Source organism: Coenobita brevimanus, chromosome 43 (genome assembly GCF_032717465.1).
Source record: "Coenobita brevimanus isolate Jiangsu-jjx chromosome 43, ASM3271746v2, whole genome shotgun sequence".
Lineage (NCBI taxonomy): Eukaryota > Metazoa > Arthropoda > Malacostraca > Decapoda > Coenobitidae > Coenobita > Coenobita brevimanus.
This window is the reverse complement of record NC_136996.1, coordinates 23,447,848-23,468,087: the sequence shown is the minus strand read 5'-3', so window position 1 is coordinate 23,468,087 and position 20,240 is coordinate 23,447,848. Positions and strand designations below refer to the sequence as shown.

General features: G+C 42.6%; 1 protein-coding gene across 1 annotated transcript in view; it reads left to right on the top strand.

Moving 5' to 3' along the window:
• Window positions 1-20,240, top strand: part of LOC145397854 (uncharacterized) — a 198,216-nt gene that overhangs the window by 6,864 nt on the left and 171,112 nt on the right. The window contains exon 3 of the mRNA XM_080270891.1: window positions 9,615-9,756. Coding sequence (XP_080127017.1) covers window positions 9,615-9,756 — 142 coding nt within the window. The remainder of the gene's footprint in view (window positions 1-9,614; window positions 9,757-20,240) is intronic.

The following is a 20,240-nucleotide window of genomic DNA, read 5'->3' as shown; positions in this document are numbered from 1 at the left end:
TCGCTGGTAAATGCGGCTGTTGACCACAGCAGCTACCTAAACCATATCTGCCAGAGAGACGAACTTGAGAGCTAATTATCTTGTGCCCCAGAGGCATAGGAGCGCAGACCTCATGAAGGAGAATGGCAGTCGCTGTTTCATTCAGGCTACAACAGTACTCTGAGGTTGATGCAGCTTATAATGAACCTGATTTTCTCGAGTAGAATCTCCTCTCCTTAGGACCCATCTCACCTGATGTTGTGAACACATGGGAAGTGAATCGACCGTGGTCCACATGTTGGATCCTTTCTTGATATTTTTTCCTTGTTCATTCCACGTGTGTGCAGCCTCGAGAGACAGTTCGCGGAGACAAGCTGCCATAGGATCAAATATCCTCTTGTCGAAGAGAGCCTTTGCCCACATGTCCAGAAACCTCGAGCACTTGCATCCGCTCTTGCATCATTTGATGTGTTTGTTGTTCTGTGGATGAAGCACACACCTGCTAGAGACTGCAGAGCTGGCTCTATGGTGACATCATGACACATTTCCTGTAGCATTTTTGCTACAGGATGGATGGATAGTGTGAAGAGAGCGCTGGATGCGAGAGGGATGTCTGTTGAGCAAGGAAGAGTGGCTGTGCGTGACAGAAATAAATGGAGAGAAATTGTGAATAAATAAGTGATGACGCAGCCCTGAGGGGATATTCTCCCGCATTTGGTCTGATCAGCTAATCAGGTCAGGTGCGGGTAAGGGGATGGGTATGTTATGATGTGGCAGGGGTAAACCAGTTCTGCTGTCGGGCCCTGCTGCGGATGTCACTGACTGCATTGCGCAGTTGACCCTTGTGCGGTGTGGTGCGGTGAGGATCTGCCCGTTCTCCCCTTTGGGGCTAAGATGTGAATGAATGTGTTTAAATGGATGAGTAAATGGAGAGTGTGTCGTCCTGTCTCGGCTACCTCCCTTTCCTTGGGGGAAGCAGCCTAGGTATATAGATAGATAGATAGATAGATTTTTGCAGTGATGTCGCGTACTTCATCATGTCGAATTCACACAAAGCTTCGCCTTCTTGCAAACCACAGCATGGATTGCATTAGTGACAGTGCCACAGTCACATCGTTGAGGTAGATTTTCTCTTGACCGTCATATCTCAAGGCTATGGCGTCAATAAATTCTTGTTTGCTGGAGTGGAAGCCTTTTGCCTTGAGGGGCAGGGTCGTCTGCCAGTTCGATGCCTCAGCCAGCTATGCCATTTCTACTCGTCTGCACTGGTATGATGCCAGATGTTCACTTATGTACTGCAGCTGGTCCGTGTGTCTTGCCTCTCGCTCATTATTTGTGTCTTTTCATATTCTGCCGTTGTTGGTTGAATTCACTCGTCTCAACCAGGGCTCAAATCTTCTGTGAGTGTAAGTGATTTTCTGTGTTCATAGCCTGCCATGGCTGCTGGATTTATAATGCCAATGCCTCCCATCCTGCCAGATCCCTCTCTTCTGGTGTGGGGATGTGGCCATTAGTCAGTGATGGGAGGAATTGTTCCCTGATGAAATCCTCCATTGGTTGTAGCAGCAACTCTATGTCAGGGATGGTCTGCATCACTAAGGTCCATTTGTGCTTTCCAACAGTACGTAAATGCGGTGTATGTTTCATGGGGTTCCGTTTTTGCGTGGCTCAATAGCAAATCTATTTCTTTTTCACATGCCTTTACCTCATCACTCACATTTTTGTCTTTGAATTCTTTAGTTCCATCACTGCACTTAGATGCCTCTGGCCTTTTGTCGCTATCACTTTCGTGTCTCTGAAGTCTTTCTGTGCAACTTAATAGTAAGCTGGTCTCACGATCAAGATGGACATACTTGCAGTACGGTAATAACCTGTTTCAGGGCGATGAGATGTTGCAAGGTCCCACCAGTTCCTCACATCTTCCACCTTGCCAGCACCTGTCAAATCACCGGCATAGGCAACTTGTTTTATACTGGTACCCTCGTATTTGATTTGTTGTTGCAGCAGTCACAGGCGTACATTGGCATGGTCACGGGATCCCCCGGGGTAGTTCCTTCTGTGGATTAGATAACACCAACGTTATGATCAGTTGTCATACTCATAATGTAAAGGTTTGTCGGTTCTTTGTATGTGTTTTCCACATATTTGGGCAAATACTTGGCATTTAACCTCTATGTTTTGGATCATTGCCTCTCGAATGATAGAATTAAATGCATTTGAGATATCAGCTAGTAATACTGCATGGCAATCCTCTTCCTCAGATACTTTCCTCATGGAGTGAACTGCTACTTCACCATCTGCCTGCTGACCTGCACACACTTGAAGGTTGTAACTGCCTACTTAACATCATCTTTCACCACCTCCATAATGCATTTTCCTATAATCCTCCTTAAGACTTCACCTACACTGATGGGTCTACATCCTGGATTCATATCAAGGGGGACTAGTCTGCACTGACTTGAAGCCAGCTTCCTCGCCAGTGAGGCAATGGTGTTACACAGGTCTGTTGCCACCTCCCTAAACTTGCTGTTACTGAAGATTATTCTCCAAGATTTTGCATCCAGGCCTGACGGTCCTGCTCCTAGTTCTGTGTGCATTGCCTTCCTCCACATCATATCTCCAGTAATTGTCACATACTGTATGATAGCATTGGAAGGAGTGTAGTTCCCGTCAACATTTGACTGGGCACTTGCTTGTCTTGCAGTCGGGTGTTTTTCCTTGAGTTGTTGCATTGTTTCTTCTGTCAGGTCAAGAACTCTATTTGGTATTTCAGCTGACAAGGATCTTGTCGGCACAGAGATCTACCCCTCTCTTATCTTGCTGCCAAAAATCCTTTCCACATCGTTGGTGTTCTGGTTTCTTCTGCCTGGGTTGCTTATTTTCATCTGCAGGGCCCTTGCTTCCTCAAATAGGTTGTCAATTTCACTCCTTTTCCCATATTTTAACCTGCCTTTGGATGGCTTTAATATTTTCTGTGATGTTTGCTCATGGGTGGGCCTTATAAAGGAAGAGGTGTGGTATCAGTGCAAGGATCTTAGGAGAGAATAGGGCAATGGGTGAGTTATTATCATAGTTTGCCATTAGGCGAGCAATTATCTTGATCATGTCATTTGTTGCATTGCATCTGAGAGGTTCAAAAAGGTTACTTAATGACCAACCTACTATTTCACCATACGCAATATTCACCTAGGTTTCTGCATATTCTCTGGATTTGCCGTTCCAGTATGTATAATTACCTTCCTGTCCACGCATGCGTGGCTGTTTTGTTCCTCGTTTTTTGTCATGATCATTCTGTTGATAAATAATACCAGGATGATTCCCTCTTTCATGCAATCCATGGTGGTCATCATCCTGAACTTCATTTCTGTCATACACATTTCCATGATGTTCTTCATCCGTTACTTCAGTAATGCTCACTTGCTCGTGGTGACTTAACCCACTCCACATTTTCATATCTCTCATTTCTTGACGTCCATCCCAACCCCTCACCGCGCCATGGGATCTTTCACCACCATGCATATCAATATGATTATACACTGTGTAACAAACTTAAACCATTTTTTTGTTTATGTTGATTTTTGCGCTATTTCTGATTAATGTCAAAGCGTAGATTCCGAATATGCTATTTGTTTTTGTGTAAATCAAGAGTTACAGGAATTATGCAACAACATATATATATGTATCGTACAAGGACAGGAACTGCAACTTGTTACCATTTCGAGAATGTTGAGAATGTCAAAGAATTTATGTGTTTCAGGGTGTATATTATGATTATAACTAGAAAATGAGCAAACAGTAACATCACAAGGAATGCAGGGCACATAGTATCTAGATATGCACTTTTGATCTTGACTTTCTTCTGTAATTGTGATGACAATCGCGCAACAATCCCCAAACGTAATCGCTCAGCATCGCCTCGTTCCACCTGCCCTGATATCTGGTTTCCATCAGCAGAATGTCCTGGTGGAACCGTTCGCCATTTTCCTTGCTGACTACACCTAAGTTGCCTTTGAAGAAATCAAGATCGGAATGCAGATCGTGCAATTTGACTGACATTCTGAATCCAGGCCGGTGGAATGCGCTGATCAGGTCATCGATGAGCTTTGTGGAATCTGGTCTCCTCTGGTCGCCAAGGAAACCTTCCACAATCCCTCTGAAAGCATTCCAAGGTCGCTCTTCATCATCGGTCATTTTACTCTGGAGTTCACGACTTGCAAGCATTCTTCGAACTTGCGGCCCAGTGAATATGCCAGCAGTCACCTGTGCCATGCTCAGCTTGGGAAATGTTGATCGGATATGCAGAAATGCATCGCCATCCTTGTACATGTCTTTCATGCATTGTTTCACAAGACCAAAATTAATTTTATGTGTAGTGGCGGTAGCAATACCTTCTCTCTGGAGATCAGTGGAGGTCTCAGAACGTTGCACGAGCCTGGTGTGAGACTCACTCTGAGAGGCCAGTCTTTCCTGATGAAATGTTCTGCATCGCAATGGCTGTCCCACAAGCATAAAAAAACATGAGTACTTCATATAACCGCCTTACATACCACGTAGGAACGAAATCATTTTGAAATCCCGACAAACCTCGCAATTGTGATCTGAGTACTTGATCTTTGTCAGACAAATATTCACATTTGCATAGCCTTCTTTCATGTCCACGGAATGTGCAACTGGAATTGGTGGGAGTTTATTGTCTTTATACAAAAGAACAGCTTTTAGGCTTTTCACGGAACTGTCTATGAAAAGTCGCCTTTCTGAGGTCTTGTAATCCACTCCCATGGATTGGAACAAACTCTTAACATCAAAACAATAACCAAAGAGGTTTCCTTACAAAATTTGAAGAAGGAAGCAAACTTGCCTTGGCAATTCCTATAACTCAGCTTGCAGTTGGGATCCAACAAGTTCATTCACTGAGACGTGACACCAGCAGCTCATCATTAGACTTGGTGAGTCCTAAATTTTGGACCAAGTCATCCAGTTCTTGCTGATTGAGAAAGTGTGGAGTGTCGCCGGAACATTCTTCAACATATGATTCATCATCACTTACCCTTCCATCATCAATGATGTCCTCATGGTCAAAGATCCTCATAGTCAGAGACAACTTCCATGTCCGTAGGAGAGAGGAATCACCAGCTCATCGTTGTGAAGCACTGGAGGGATCGAAGAAGGCAAATTTATATATACAATGTTCTTTCTGCCCTTAATGCTCTTTGCACTATTTATATCAACCATGCAAAAATAACAATCGTCGTGTTGTTTCAAAGGCTCTCGCCACGCTCTCGGAACTGTGAAAGGCATCTTCTTTCTCGCTCCTAGCACCCAACTTAAAGCGCAGAGCAACAGCTACCACAAGTGCAGTGCAGAGCCCAATCCTTATCTTGATCACCCATTGCCACGCCAAAGTATGCTCTGTATGCACGAGCAAATTTGGTATCAAGGTGGATTTTGTGTTTGATCATCTTTGGGCCAATATATTCTACACATACATAACGTAAATGTATTGGCTGACAGCGTGCAAGAACGTCTACTGGTCATTCTCATCAATAGAATCACCTTTAGGAAGAGCTGAAGAGCACGTCGACCAGCTAAACTAGCAACGTGTGTGTGTGTGTGTGTGTGTGTGTGTGTGTGTGTGTGTGTGTGTGTGTGTGTGTGTGTGTGTGTGTGTGTGTGTGTGTGTGTGTGACGTGGTAAGTGATACGTCAGCCATTACATCAGCACGCAGTAACAAGACTGGAAATAAACAATTGCCAATTATTGACAAAAATCTAGACACAGACAAACAAAACATATGCCATTGGAATCAGCGTGGATAACTGAGTCAAACAAGACCAAAAAATTGAATAAACAAATTCTCTGTTACACAGTAGTATGATCCTTTGATCATAATGGCTTTGTTTTGTAATATTTTTGCCTGCTTCTAAATAACTAAGCCCGATTCCAGCCATTGCTCTGGATCGTCCGATAGGAATTCAGAGCCAATTTCCAGTATGGTGAATATTTCCTTGGTCTTGATGGTCTTGATAGTGAACAGCTCTGGAAGGGTTTTTCCAGCTGCACCTGCAGGAGAAACGCAGTGGAAAGGTCTGTCTTGATTCTGCACTGTGCCCATATTTGCAACCATTTTCCTTGTATTATCAAAAGAAACAACTTCATCTAATTGACAAGCCACCTTTCATTTCCGACAAGTATCACTGATATTTTCCAAACGCCTTAATGGCTTCGTCTCAGATGATAGCATTCTGTTGAAGCAGAAGTTTCTGCAGTAAAGTCCATACGTGGAGTAGCGGAAGGTTTGTCAGCAGTGAACCAAGATTGAACGTAGTGCTGGAAGACAAACACAGGTTGCCGATACTGTTCCAGAAACTGTCTGTCTGTTTTTTCTGCGACTGGTGGGTGGACTGGCGATGGTCTCTTGCTCCAGTAAACTGGTGCCTGAATAGCCACAGCTTTATGCATAAATGGCCTCCGCCATCCATCTGGCTTGATGGATTGCTCCTGGAGCCTTAAGTGAAACAGCAGGGCATCCATTAGGCCCTTATCCCCAAAACACCACTGTTAACTCGAATAGTTCCTTGTAATCACCTCAAGGCTGCTGGGCGCGGAATTGTTGCTGAGCCATTAAGACGTCATCTCGCCATGGGTCAACCGCCAATCTCATTCTTTCATCTTCAAGGACAGTTTGGAACTCATTCTGACGAGCCTCTGGCCAGAACTCCCTAAATTCAACGAAGAAAGAATTGCTTGGACTTCCTGGTTTTTCTGGAGCCAAGCTATTGAACACTGCCCCCAACACAATTTCTTATCTGTGATGTCTGCAAGCCAGATGTAGGAATTCCTTTGCAGGATCATTCAATCCTGAGGCACACTCTGGCTTTGCTCTCAGTATTCATTTCAGTTGTATCAAAGCATGGGGCCTTGATACGATCCTCGATGGTCCATTCTTTTAGGACTGCTCCAATAACCGCTGCCGTTGCTTCTGCTTTCCCATCAACGAGTTTGGGAACTGCCAAAAGAGTTGTTATTGCATCACCAGAGACCAAAATCGGTAAATGATCAACGACATCCCGACCAGGCAAGTCAGACATGAGTTTACCATCCCAGTGAAGAGTAAGGCTGTGGCACTTGCTCCAACATGTGATCGAGGAGAGGAAACGATGGTCCGGGGTCCGTCCGACGTTCAGACACTGGCACTGAAGCAGCTCCAACTCGGTGCATCGTTTCTTTTCGCCGGTTACATGTTTCGAGCAAGCGTAGCCGCACCCTAAGAGAAACAGTAGGACAAAATTTTAGTCTCAGTTTTGCAGCCAAAGGTGTACACTGAGCATTCTGTTCCCTTCTAATAGTGCTCGGGCTGATAGCCACCTTATTCACATCGTGGCCAAAACTGGATGCAATACGCATAAGGATATAAGATGCTCTCTGATCATGTCGAGAGCCGAACCCACCTGGCCTGTGACAACTGCAATACGTCGGGGCCGTTTGCTAGATGGTCCTGGTTCATGGAGAGGCGATGGCACATATGAATCTTCACTGTCTGACTCGGGACTGCTAGAGCTAGACGAGGTTTAAGCTCCACCTCTGTAACCAAAGCAGATTTTTCTTCTGTGGATCGCATCCTCCGTCTTTAGCATTGTTCCTGTTGTATTTCCTTTGCTCTTTCATGCTTGCACCAGTTTTTGTCAACTACGGTCATGATTCCTGGTCGTCCAGGTTGGTGCTGAGCAATGAGAAAATCACGGTCCTCTTCTTTATCAAGCAGAGTGCGTCATGGTAGGAGATATCAAAAAGCTTATGTAGATGTTTTTGGAAAAGTTTCCTGTTTTCTAGTGCTTGTCCAGAACTTCTTGTTTGGCTTCTATTCAACTTCGAGTCCTCAGCATGTAACTTCCTAATATTTACTAGAAGATGGCAGTAATCTGCAACTGGAATCTTGGTTTTTTGCCACTTGTTTCGCTGTGAAAGTCACACAAGTCTCCAAGGATGCTTCTTCTTCATGATGATGGTACAGGAATCGTAAGAGCTCTCAACTATTAGTCAGCTTTATTCCGGAAAACTCGGCCAACGTTTGACCTACCTGAACTAGATTTAGTACTAGCCATCGAATTCAATCTATACCTGTGAAGAAAAGAAAAGTGTGAATGACGTATGCAGCTGCAGCGAATTATATTAAAAATAAATCAGCAATCAAGAGCACTACCTAGGGTATTTTAGTAATGAATTAGAAAAAAAAAAAAAAAAAAAAAGGTTTTGGGTTGTAAAATTATGGAAACTTTGAACTGATTGCGCGATCTGTTAACAGCACGCAATCGACGTGAAATTAACACACACTGGATTTTTCCCATCTAGGGGATGTGATTGATCGGTTGCACAAAGATGCGTGTATAATTTTTTTTGTGCCCCAATACATATATGATGAAAATATAATAGGTGTCAATACGACATGAGAGTATTAAGTTTAGGGCCCAAAACAATGTGTGCTAACAACGAGGTGTTACAAATTGAACCTTTGCCTACTGGAATACAGCCCATTACAGTGTCTCTTTTCACCACTTATATTTATCGTGATGACGCGGTTTGTACAAAATGTACAGACATTGGAGAAACATACGGTCTGAATTCTTTGGTCAGCAATATACAGTTTTTTAAATGGACATGAAGGCAATGCATGAAAATATGTTAATGAAAAAAAAAAATCAAGTAAGATGGTCATGATGAGAATAAATACACGTGGAAGAAGTATTTCATGTGCAGTATAAATGTGGATGCAATGGGAGTGAGTGATGTGCATGTGTGTGTGAAGTTCATAGGGTACAGGTTTGCCAGAGGTGTGGCTGGTCAAGGGGGTTCAGTGAAAATGTATTATCAGGTATTGGACGTGCTGGTAGCTAGAGGGGCGTCTTTTTCAGACGGCAGGATACTTCAGATTGAGTTCCTCGGCTGCAAGCACCAGTGACGTAGGAGGCAGCTAAAGCTGGCTCTGACGGACGACTTAAATTTAGAGACAGCGTATTCAGGAGGGAGGGTGCGACTGTTGAGGAGCCTGGTAAAGATATAATAGAGACAGAGCCTGGAATTGGACAAGCCAAAATTGAGGGGCCAGTGGACGACTCGAAGTGCATGAATCAAATTTGTATTATTGTTACAAAGTGATCTAAGATGGACAAACTTTGTGATGTACCTCCCTTGAGATGAGGGTAAACAGCTAACTGAGTAAAATAATCTGATTATCTCCAGGTTACTCATAATGCACGTGGATTTCACTGATACCTTGGAGCAAGGCTTGGGCTAGAGGGCGCTATCTCGATGTGGAACGTAAAGAGATTGTAAGTTAGTTGCATATTTTGTTGCCCTGTGTTTTGGTATAGATGGATCTTCTTTGCCACAGCTGGGGTTCGCTGTCTTTATCTAACCCATAATTACCTTGATGCTCAAAGGTAACCAAACTCTGCTCAGCTTTGTTGTGCAGAGACTTTTATCACAGTTGGGCAGTGAGTCAAATCTCGTGCAGTCAATAAACTTTAATCTAGCCTTTCTTCATATTTAATTTCGCTCTATATTCACCATTCTCATTTGTAAAGTTTCGTCACACCGTCACAAGCTCTGACACTCATTTGTGTTTTCTCCCCCGTCAGGAACTATACAGGAGTGAACAGGGGATGAGCCTGAGCCTGACGCGGCTCAGGGTGTCTGCATCAGGTCAGTACCGCTGTGAGATCATCGCAGAACATCCCAGCTTCCGTACTGAACATCACACAGCCACCATGATCGTTCTTAGTGAGTACCACCTACATATATTCTAACACTCAAGCCAACCATACTCTTTTTACTCTGACTTAGTCTAAAATTGCCATCTCTCCATCTTAAATGCTGACCTGCATCAGTAGATTTACCATAAGGTATGATGCTAGCCACAAAGAAGTACTAAGAAAATTATGTAGAACTGCAGCATTATCTTATTCTGCCATAGAGCTACGCGAAACAAATAGAAAAAGAGTAAAATCTGGGCCAGGTTAAGGTGAAAATAGTATAATTATTTACAGTCAAAGTACCTGTGTTAAAACAAAATAGTATCTTACTAAACTATACTCTGTTCAAGCTAAATGGGCTAAAACTGTCATTTCTCCTCCTTAATTTCTGAGATATAGCATCAGATTAATAGTAGTTTATGGTGCTAACAACGAAGAAATATTGTGGAAATCATGCCGTGTCATAGTACAGTATTGTCTTATTTGCCACAAAAAGACGAAACATAAACTGCAAGAGGATATAATTCACCAACAAGCAAAAACGCATGAGCTCAAATAAACAATAATCAAATGGGCTAGACTCCCACTTCATTAGTCTGGAACTCCACATGTGCAGAGTTACTGACGTTCAGTTTCTACCACCTACTTTTGTCACTACCACCCACTTCTTCCAGTCCAGCCTGACTCATCTGTTATTACTTCGTTCAGAAGTTATAAGAACTCAGTACGCCCAGCATCTCTAAAAGTGTGTGTGCTCTGAGTCTAAAGTTTCAAACCCTAGACGTGGCGGACAATAACAGGAAAAAGGATGAGTGTAGCATGTTCCGCCTTATGCTTTTGTATGGCCGTATTCCTTCGGTTCTTATAGATAATATATAGAAACCCTGGCACACACACACTGATAGAAATTACAACACTCCAGTTTTACGCACATTAACTACAGACACCTTTTCCCTATTCTTACACCATCAGCTTGGGAAAGGGTTAATTCCGAATGCAGGTGCGGTCCTGCAAAAGGACCTGATATGGATTATTGTAGTTACGGGGTTTAGTCAGTATACTTATGACATTCTGTACCAGTAAGTTCCTTTTGGTCTACTGGGGGAACTAAAGCTTTGCATCTTTGGTCAAGTCATTATGTTGCCTAGGTTAACCTATTGATACAGGCAATAGATCATATATTATCTGTACATTAAATTTCATCAGGAACATAGTCTTGACAGAAGAGTAGCTCAGCAGGAATAATACAAATCAGTGATTGTCAACCTGGGGGAGGGGGGAGGCACCCCTAGGGGAGCGTGAGCATTTTTCATGAGGGGGGTCGATGGAAAAAACAAAGGGATCTGAACAAATGTGTGTGTGTGTGTGTGTGTGTGTGTGTGTGTGTGTGTGTGTGTGTGTGTGTGTGTGTGTGTCGCTACAAACGTTTGATTACTAAATACATACAATATTTTTTTATGTTCAGGTATTGAAGAAATCTTTCTATACCCATGTGGTGAGTTGGATTGTTTCTCACTTCGTCACCTAACCATCTTCCTGCTCCTTGTCTCTTGTCTAGGGCTCTGGAGAGAGAGAGTTAGAGATCCCCAGAAGTCATGCATCTCAGGATGGAACACATCTCTGTAACTCACCATCTCAACATCAAAAAGTTGCTCTCTGTTCCTAATAAGTACACATGTTTGCCTTCCTGCTATCGATATTTACTTGCATTTGCTCAACTTAAAAATGGCCCTCCACATCTTTAAATGACAACTGTAGCACTCAAACTTTGTTTTCCTCCATGTGAGATATGCTTGATTATATGAATCAAGGAATAACCACAACTACTTTAGTACTTGCAAGGATTCCTAATTATATCGGTTTTCACAAGAAGGATATTTGACAAATCAAACGGGAATTAAGAATATGAGTGTGGCATCTTTAACTAATGTTTATAACTATGATGTATACTTGTAACTTATGAACACCTGTCTTTATGATCATATGACAGGGTTCAACACGTAACCTTTTTTTTTTAATGCAAGAAAAAAGGAACCAAAGGCCAGGAGCCCGCAAACCGTTCCTTCAAAGAAAAAACAATACAAAAGAGAGCGAAATTCAAGATCTGTTCATTTCTAGATGCCTGGACACACCGCGTTTGAAAGACTGGAGATCATAGGAAGTAGGAAATACAGACAGAGGAAGACAGTTCCAGAGTTGACCTGTTGCATAAATGAAGGGCTGGGAGTAACAGTTAACTCTTGCATTAGAGAGTTGGACAGAAAAGGGGATGACAGTTTTTTGTTAGATGGGTGCTACGCACCCATTGTAGAGGTGGAGAGATGCAAGCAGACAGTTCAGAGGAACAGTGACCATTGAAGTAGCGATAGAAATGAGATAAAGATGCAACAGTGGGGCGAAGAGACAGATGTTGAAGGGAGCCAGTAAGAGGAGGAGAGTTAATGAGACGAAATGCCTTTGACTAAACCCTACTGAGAAGAGCTGTATGTGGGGAGCTTCCCCACACATGAAAGTTGTACTCTATACAGGGGCAAATAAAACCCCTGTATAAAGTCAACAACTGTGCAAGGGCAAAGAAGGTAAGGAGTCAGCTTAGCACACCCAATCTCTTGGAAGCAGATTTTACAAGAGATGTAATATGATGTTTCCAAGGTAAGTCCCAAGTGAATGAAACCCCAAGCATGTTCAAGGATGATGCATGATTCAGGTGGATATTATTAATCATTAGTGGGTACTCCTGCGGATTATTGTGTCGCGTTGATAGGTCTAAAAACTGAGTTTTTGAAGCATTAAAAACAACAAGATTATTTTTATACCAGTCAGAGATACAAGCCAGGTCAGACATTAGGTGTGCCATGGCCATATCCTTTGTTTGTTGAAGTAACTGCTGAGACGGACACTGTGGGAACCGAATGGAAGGGTGAAGGGTGGAATCATCAGCGTACTAGTGAACAGGGTTAGATGTACAGCTTAGAAGGTAATTGATGAATAAAAGGAAGAGTTGGTGATAGGACAGAGCCCTGAGGAACACCACTGTTGATAGACCTAGGAGAAGAACATTGGCCGTCTACAACAGCGGCTATAGAACGAGCAGAAAGGAAGCTACAGATGAAGGCACTGATGGAAGGATCGAAACAGTAAGAGGGCAGTTTGGTAATTAAAGATTTATGCCAGACTCGATCGAAAGCCTTTGAGATGTCAAGTGCAATGGCAAAGCTTTCGTCAAAGTCCCGAAATAAGGATGACCAGGAGTCTGAAAGGTAGGTGAGAAGATCGCCAGTGGAGCGTCCTTGATGGAATCCACACTGGCGATCAGAAAGAGGTTGTGATAAGAAAGATGCTTTAAATTTTTTCTGTTAAGAACTGACTCGAATGCTGTTGAGATACAGGATGTTAAAGCATTTGGACGATAGTTAGAGGGTTAGGAATGGTTACTCTTCTTTGGGACTGGCTGAATGAGAGCAAACTTCCAGCAAGAAGGAAAGGTACAAGTGAAAGATAAAGGCGAAAGAGTTTACCTAGGCAGGGCGTAAGCCAGAAGCACAGTTAGTGAGGACAACAGAAAGGACTCCATCAGGCCCATATGCCTTGTTAGAATTTAGGCCAGTGATGACTACAGCATTGTGATGCATTTAAAACAATTTTATAAGGCCGATAACCATATGGTGGTGTTTACGACTATGCAATCATGTGTATGACCTTCAATACATGATGATGTTAATGACCAAGTGATCATGTGTATGACCTTTAATACGTGATGATGTTAATGACCACGGCAATATGGTCGCATCTCTTACCATATACTTGTATCTGTGACCCCGTTATGGTGCTTATGGCCATTAGGTGGTGTTTATGGCTAAGGCCAAGTGGTAATATTTATGACATAAACCATGTGGTGGCATTTTAGACAATGACCATGTGGTAGTGTGTTTGGTCATATGGAGGAGTTAATAATTATACTGTGGTATTAAATATCGTGTAATGATGTTTGCGGCAATGTGGTGGAGTTGTGGCTATGCAGCCGGGTATAAGACCATATGGCTGTGTTTATAATTATGTGGTTAAGTTTGTGACATTCTGGGTGTTGCTTATGACCATGAGGCTGAATTAAAGAATAATGCCAATTGCACTGTACATCTACTGTGTTCTATCTATCTCTGTCTATTGCCAGACGCCTTAATCCCGTAAGGGGTGGCCACAAACAAATCGCCTCCATGTCGCCCTGTCCCCAGCCATTTCACTGCCCTGCTCCCAGCTCACACACCCCTCTCTCATATACCTCTCCACTCCATCCCTCCATCTCATCCTTGGCCTCCCCCTCCCTCTCCCCCCACTCCACCTCACTTACATACACTCTCCTCGTCAGTCTCTCACTCTCCATTCCCTCTACATGTCCAAACCACCTCAGTGTGTTTCTCCTAACGCTTCCTATCACATCCACATCCACACCACAACGCTCCTTCACTTCCTCATTTGTCAGTCTGTCTCTCCATGTGATTCCACATACTCCTCTGAAATAACTAATTTCCACTGCTCTCACTGTTGACATCTATCCCTCCGACAAGGTCCAAGCTTCACTTCCATACGTTAGAGTTAGTATCACAATACTGTCATGCAGTAGCTTTTTCACTTCCATGCTCACTTCCCTGTTTCTTATCACTGCTTTCAAGTAACCAGCAACCTTTCTTCCCTATTGCACCCTTTCAAGCACTTTACCCTCTATTGTTCCATCCTTACTCCTCACACCACCGAAGTACTTAAATGCACTCACATTTTCCCTTTTCTCCTCAACCAGCCTCACTGTACATTCACTGACTTCACTTCTCTCGAAGACCATAACTTTACTCTTCCTTACATTCACCTTTAGATTCCGTTTCTTACACACTCTCCCAAACTCATCCACTTCGTCTTCACTTAACAACACACTAACATCTGCAAACAACAGTACAGGGAGTTTCCAAATGCTGCCCTCTCTCATTAGGGCCGCTTCAGCATCCGCTGCCCTACCTTGTATCTCCTTTATAACTCCATCCATATACAGATTGAACAACCATGGAGACATGACACATCCTTGTTTCAATCCAACTTTCAAATAGAAACATTCACTCAGTTCATTATCCACACGCACAGAAGCCTTAGCACCCTCATATATACTCTTCACGGCCTTCAGCAACTTCCCATCTACTCCATATATTCTTTATACTTTCCACAGTCCTTGTCTATCCTCCCTGTCATATGCTTTCTCCAAATCCATGAAGGCTGCATACAACTTCTTTCCTTTCTCTAGAAACTTTTCCACAAAAGATCTAAGAATGAATATCTGATCTACACAATCTCCTCCCTTCCTAAAACCTCCCTGTTCTTCTCCAACTAATTCCTCTATTATTTCCTTAACTCTATCAATAAGTATCCTACCATATACTTTTCCTATTACACTAAGAAAACAAATGCCTCTATGATTACCAGATACTTCTTTTTCCCCTTTTCCTTTATACACGGGCATAATTATACCTGACTTCCAATCCTCCGAGACTCTACCTTCCTCCCAGGCCAATCTGCACATCTTCCACATCCATTCTACTACTATCTGCCCCATGCTTCAGCATTTCACCACACACTTCATCAATTCCTGGGTCTTTCCCCATTTTAACTTTCTTCATTGCTTCCACAACTTCCATTCTACTGATTTTTTCCTGTCTTCTCACATCTGTTCTTCTTCCAGCCATTCCCCAGCCACTTATATTTGCATTACTTTCATTCTTTATGTTCAACAGTTCTTTACAGTGTTCTCTCCATCTGCTCACTTCTTCTCCTTTCTCCACTAGTAATCCACCATTTTTGTCTTTCACTTCCCAGCTAACTTCCTTGGCACCCTGTCTAACTTTCTTTACCTCTTTCCAGAACATTTTCTTACATTCCCTCTACTATACACTCAAGTTCGTTCCAAATTCCTCATCCACTCTCTTCTTACTTTTTCTTACTAATCTTGTCACCTCTCTCTTCCTCTCTATGTATAACTCTCCCTTCCGTCTCTCAACTTCTTCCACGCCTTTGTTTCTCATCCTCTCACTATATGCTTTCTTCTTTTGTGCCACAGCCTCTCTCTCACCACTTCAGTCCACCATGCTGTTCCCTGCACCCCCTTTCATCTTCTCTTCACCCCACACACCACCTCACATGCTGCACAGATTTCTTCTGCGATGCACACACCTTCCACTTCCCCCATCTGCTCCAATCTATATTTATCCAATCGCTCCTCCACTTCTCTTTTATTCTACCTTTCTTCCATCCTCTTGTAAGTTTTCCACTCTCCTCGTATGTACTACTTCCTTCTGTCCTTCCCTTCTTCTATTCCTTCATTTTATTTGGATTTTAATTCTGACCACCACCAAGTGATGGTCCGAAAGTCCACTCCCCCAACCTCTATATACTCTTGCATCCATTACACACCTTCTCATCCTTTCATCCACACACACATAATCAGTCATTGCCTTCCGTTCATTCAGTTCACCACCTACCCATCTCATCACTCGCCATGTATACCTGTGAATCATTTTGTGCCTGAAGAGGTATTAGCTATCACCAACCCCCTCCCGGCACAAATGTCCACTAAAGCACTATCATTCTCATCCATCTCTGCAGGCACACCCCACTCACCAACTGCTCCATCCACCTTCACATTCCCTACTTTTCCATTCATGTCTTCAATTAAAAACACTCTCTCATTCTTTTCAAACTTATCCATGCACGCTTCCACATTTGTCCAGAACTCTTCTCTCACTCTGCTTGCACGATCTTGCGTTGCGTCGTACATGCACACAATCGCCCACATTTGTAGTCCAACTTTCAATCTTACCCACACAATTCTCGAGCCGACTGATACATGCTCTCTTACATTCTCCCTCCATCTGTTACTCACAACAATACACACTCCTTCTTTTGCCCTCTCATTTTCACCTACTCCTGCACATATACCCCATTCATACTCCCATTCTCTCACACTCTCACCTCTCCATTTAGTTTCTGTTAACCCATATAACATCCACTTTTGCACCCTCAAGCACCTGGACAATCTCTCTTTCACCTCATCATTTGCACCCCTTACATTCCAAGTCGACATCCGTATTGTGTCCTTTGTTCGGTCCTTAGTCGTCATCTATTGGTCAGTCCTTGTCCGAGGCTTCTTGCTCGTATTCGTATTATTAGTTAGTTGTTTTCCGGGGAGAGGCACTAACCCTCTGCTAACCCATTTGTTGTCACGTAGGGAACATATGTTGGTTGGTTACAAGGTTACCACACAGCGTTGTAAATGCGTTTCTGGTTTACATGATATCATGTGGTTTGTCATTCATTGTAAAACTACCCTAAAAACACAGTATCACTACACTAAGTGGGTGAATGATGGGCGTTCCCACCTACCACCTAGTGTGTTGCTTACACATTTTGCATTAGCAACCATATAAAAACAATTATAAAAAAGAATGAGTTTTAATTTCTCTGTTTAGTTTGCACAATAGCTGATCATACAAGAGAATAAAAAGGGTGTGGTTGGGGGGGGGAGGGACGTGGAGATAGGTACCGATGGCATAAGGGGGCAATACCCTATACGGGTTGAAAATCACTGGTATAAACTTTGAATTACAGCTGGTCATTTGCTGTCAACCCTTTGTTTCAGTATTAATTCGTGTTCAGAAATAAAAAATGAGTGTTTCAGACCATAATTCTAGTAATTTTGCTTTAAACTAAAAATATTTGAGCTTCAAACGATGACTAATGTTTATAAGAACATTAGAAGAGAGGATAATTGCAGTAGATCAGTTGGCCTATGCTAGGCAGCTCCTACAAGAGTAACTAAACTAAGAGAATCGGACAAGGACAACAAAGAAGAAGCCTCTCCCCCACCCATCAAACCCTGCAGCCGAAACCGGCAAGAAAAAGTCAGCAGGAACACCACAGCAGCATAGAAAAAGTGGCGTGAATATTTAATAGAAAAGTAAAAACGGTGGAACGAGACTATTGTGGTGAATTTTTTATATCCAACTCTTACTTGTCATATGCTTATCTAGCCAATGCTTGAAACTATCAGTGGAATGTGCAGCAAATACTTCACTAAGTAGCTTATTCCTTTCGTCCACTACTCTAATTGCCAAACCAATTTCTACCTATCCCCATACTAAAATGGAATTTCTCTAACGTGAAACCTTACCTCTAGTTCTCTACTGTATGCCTACTTTAAGTACTTTGCTAATATATGCCTTATTTATTCTCTTCATCCATCTAAACACCTCAGTTAAGTCCCCCTTTACTCTACGTCTTTCTAGTGAGTGCATATTTTATGTACAGACTGTCTTCATAGGAAAGGTTCCGAACATCATGTACCAATTTTGTCATTCTTCCCTATACAGTTTCTAATTTATATCCATTATATAGTACGGACACCAAAACTGCACTGCATAGTCAAAATGTGGCGCTACTAATGCTAGATGCACTTGCAGTATTACTTTGCATGTCGAATTACTCACGAGTCGTAAAACAAATACTAAGACCGTATTTGCTTCATTCATTGCATTAATACACTGTTTCCTTGGTCTGAGGTCTTTACGACCTATGACTCCTAGATCTCTCTCGAATTCCGATTTAACTTCTTTATTATCTAAGTTATATCTACTATCTCCGATGGTCTTTTCCATTACCCTACGTTAGTTGCCGATCTTCAGACCATTTATACAGTATATCGATGTCCTTCTGTAGCTTAAGACAGTCAGCAGTCGAGCTAATGATACGCCCTCTGTTTGTGTCATTGACATTTTTGCCAACAGTACTTATGATTCCTAGGTATAGATCATTTATATTCATACACACACACACACACACACACACACACACACACACACACACACACACACACACACACACACACACTCATATATATATATATATATATATATATATATATATATATATATATATATATATATATATATATATATATATATATATATATATATATCTCAGAGAGGTTGCATACGGCCTTCATGGACTTGGAGAAAGCATATGACACGGTGGATAGACAAGGAATGTGGAAAGTATTAAGGATATATGGAGTAAATGGGAAATTGTTGAATGCCTCGAAGAGTACAGTATGTATGACGGTGCTAAGGCTGCACTGCGTGTGGATAGTGAACTGAGTGAATTTTTCTGTCTGAACGTTGGATTGAAACAAGAATATGCCACGTCCCCAAGGTTGTTCAAGCTATTTATGGATGGGGCTATAAAAGATACGGGGTAGGGCAGTAGATGTTGAGGCGACCATAATAAGAGAGGGCAATGTTTGGAAACTCCTGTACTGTTGTTTGCAGCTGATGCCGTATTGTTAACTGAAGACAAAGGGGAACTGCAAGGCTTGGTGAATGGGTTTGGGAGTGTGTGTAAGAAATGGAATCTAGAGGTGAATGTAGGCAAGGGTAAAGTAATGGTCATTTGAGAGAAGTGATGTCATTGAATGTACAGTGGGCCTGGATGAGGAAGAAATGGAAAATGTGAGTGCGTTTAAGTACTTGGGCAAGATGGAAGTTTAGAGGGTGAAGTGCTTGAAAGAGTTGCAGAAAGGTTGCTCGTTCTTTGAAAGCAGTGATAAGGAGCAGGGAAGTGAACATCGAGGCAAAAAAGTCACTGCATGACAGTATTGTAATACCAACTCTAATGTATAGAAGTGAAGCTTGGACCTTGTTGGAGGGACACAAGTCAAGAGTGAGAGCTGTGGAAATGAATTATCTGAGAGGAGCATGTGGTATTATATGAAGAGACAGACTGACAAATGAGGAAACGAAGAAGCACTATGGTGTGGATGTGGAGGTGACAGAAAGAGTCAGGAGAAATACATTGAGGTGGTTTGGCCATGTGGAGAGGATGGTGAGCGAGAGACTAGCAAGGAGAGTGTATGCGAGTGAGATAGAGGGATGGGGGAGGGAGGGGGAGGGCGAGGATGAGTTGGTGGGATGGAGTGGAGAGGTATGTGAGAGACAGGGGTGTGAGCGGGGAGCAAAGCAGTGAAGTGGCATCGGACAGGGAGACTTGAAGGGGATTTGGTTGTGGCCTTTTCAGGGATTGACGCGTCTGGCAAAAGATCTTAGTAACTTTTTTTTTTTTTTTTTAATGTGTCCGACTCGGCATAGGCTTCACAGCCTGCTCCCAAGGCCCAGTAGTCCTTCTATATACCACACACATCTACATGTCACCGACCCATTAGCTTATTATCAGTCATTTACAAACTCATCACTAAAGTCCTTACGAACAGAATAACAACACATTTGGAAGAAAACAATCCTCGTGAACAGGCAGGATTCTGAAGCGGGTATTCGACTACTGATCATCTACACACAATGAATCAGCTAATTGCGAAAATTATAAAATATAATAAACCACTGTGCTTAGGTTCTGTTGATTACGAAAAGATTTTTGACTCAGTTGAGCACATAGCAATTACAAATTCATTGCGAGAAGAAGTAAATG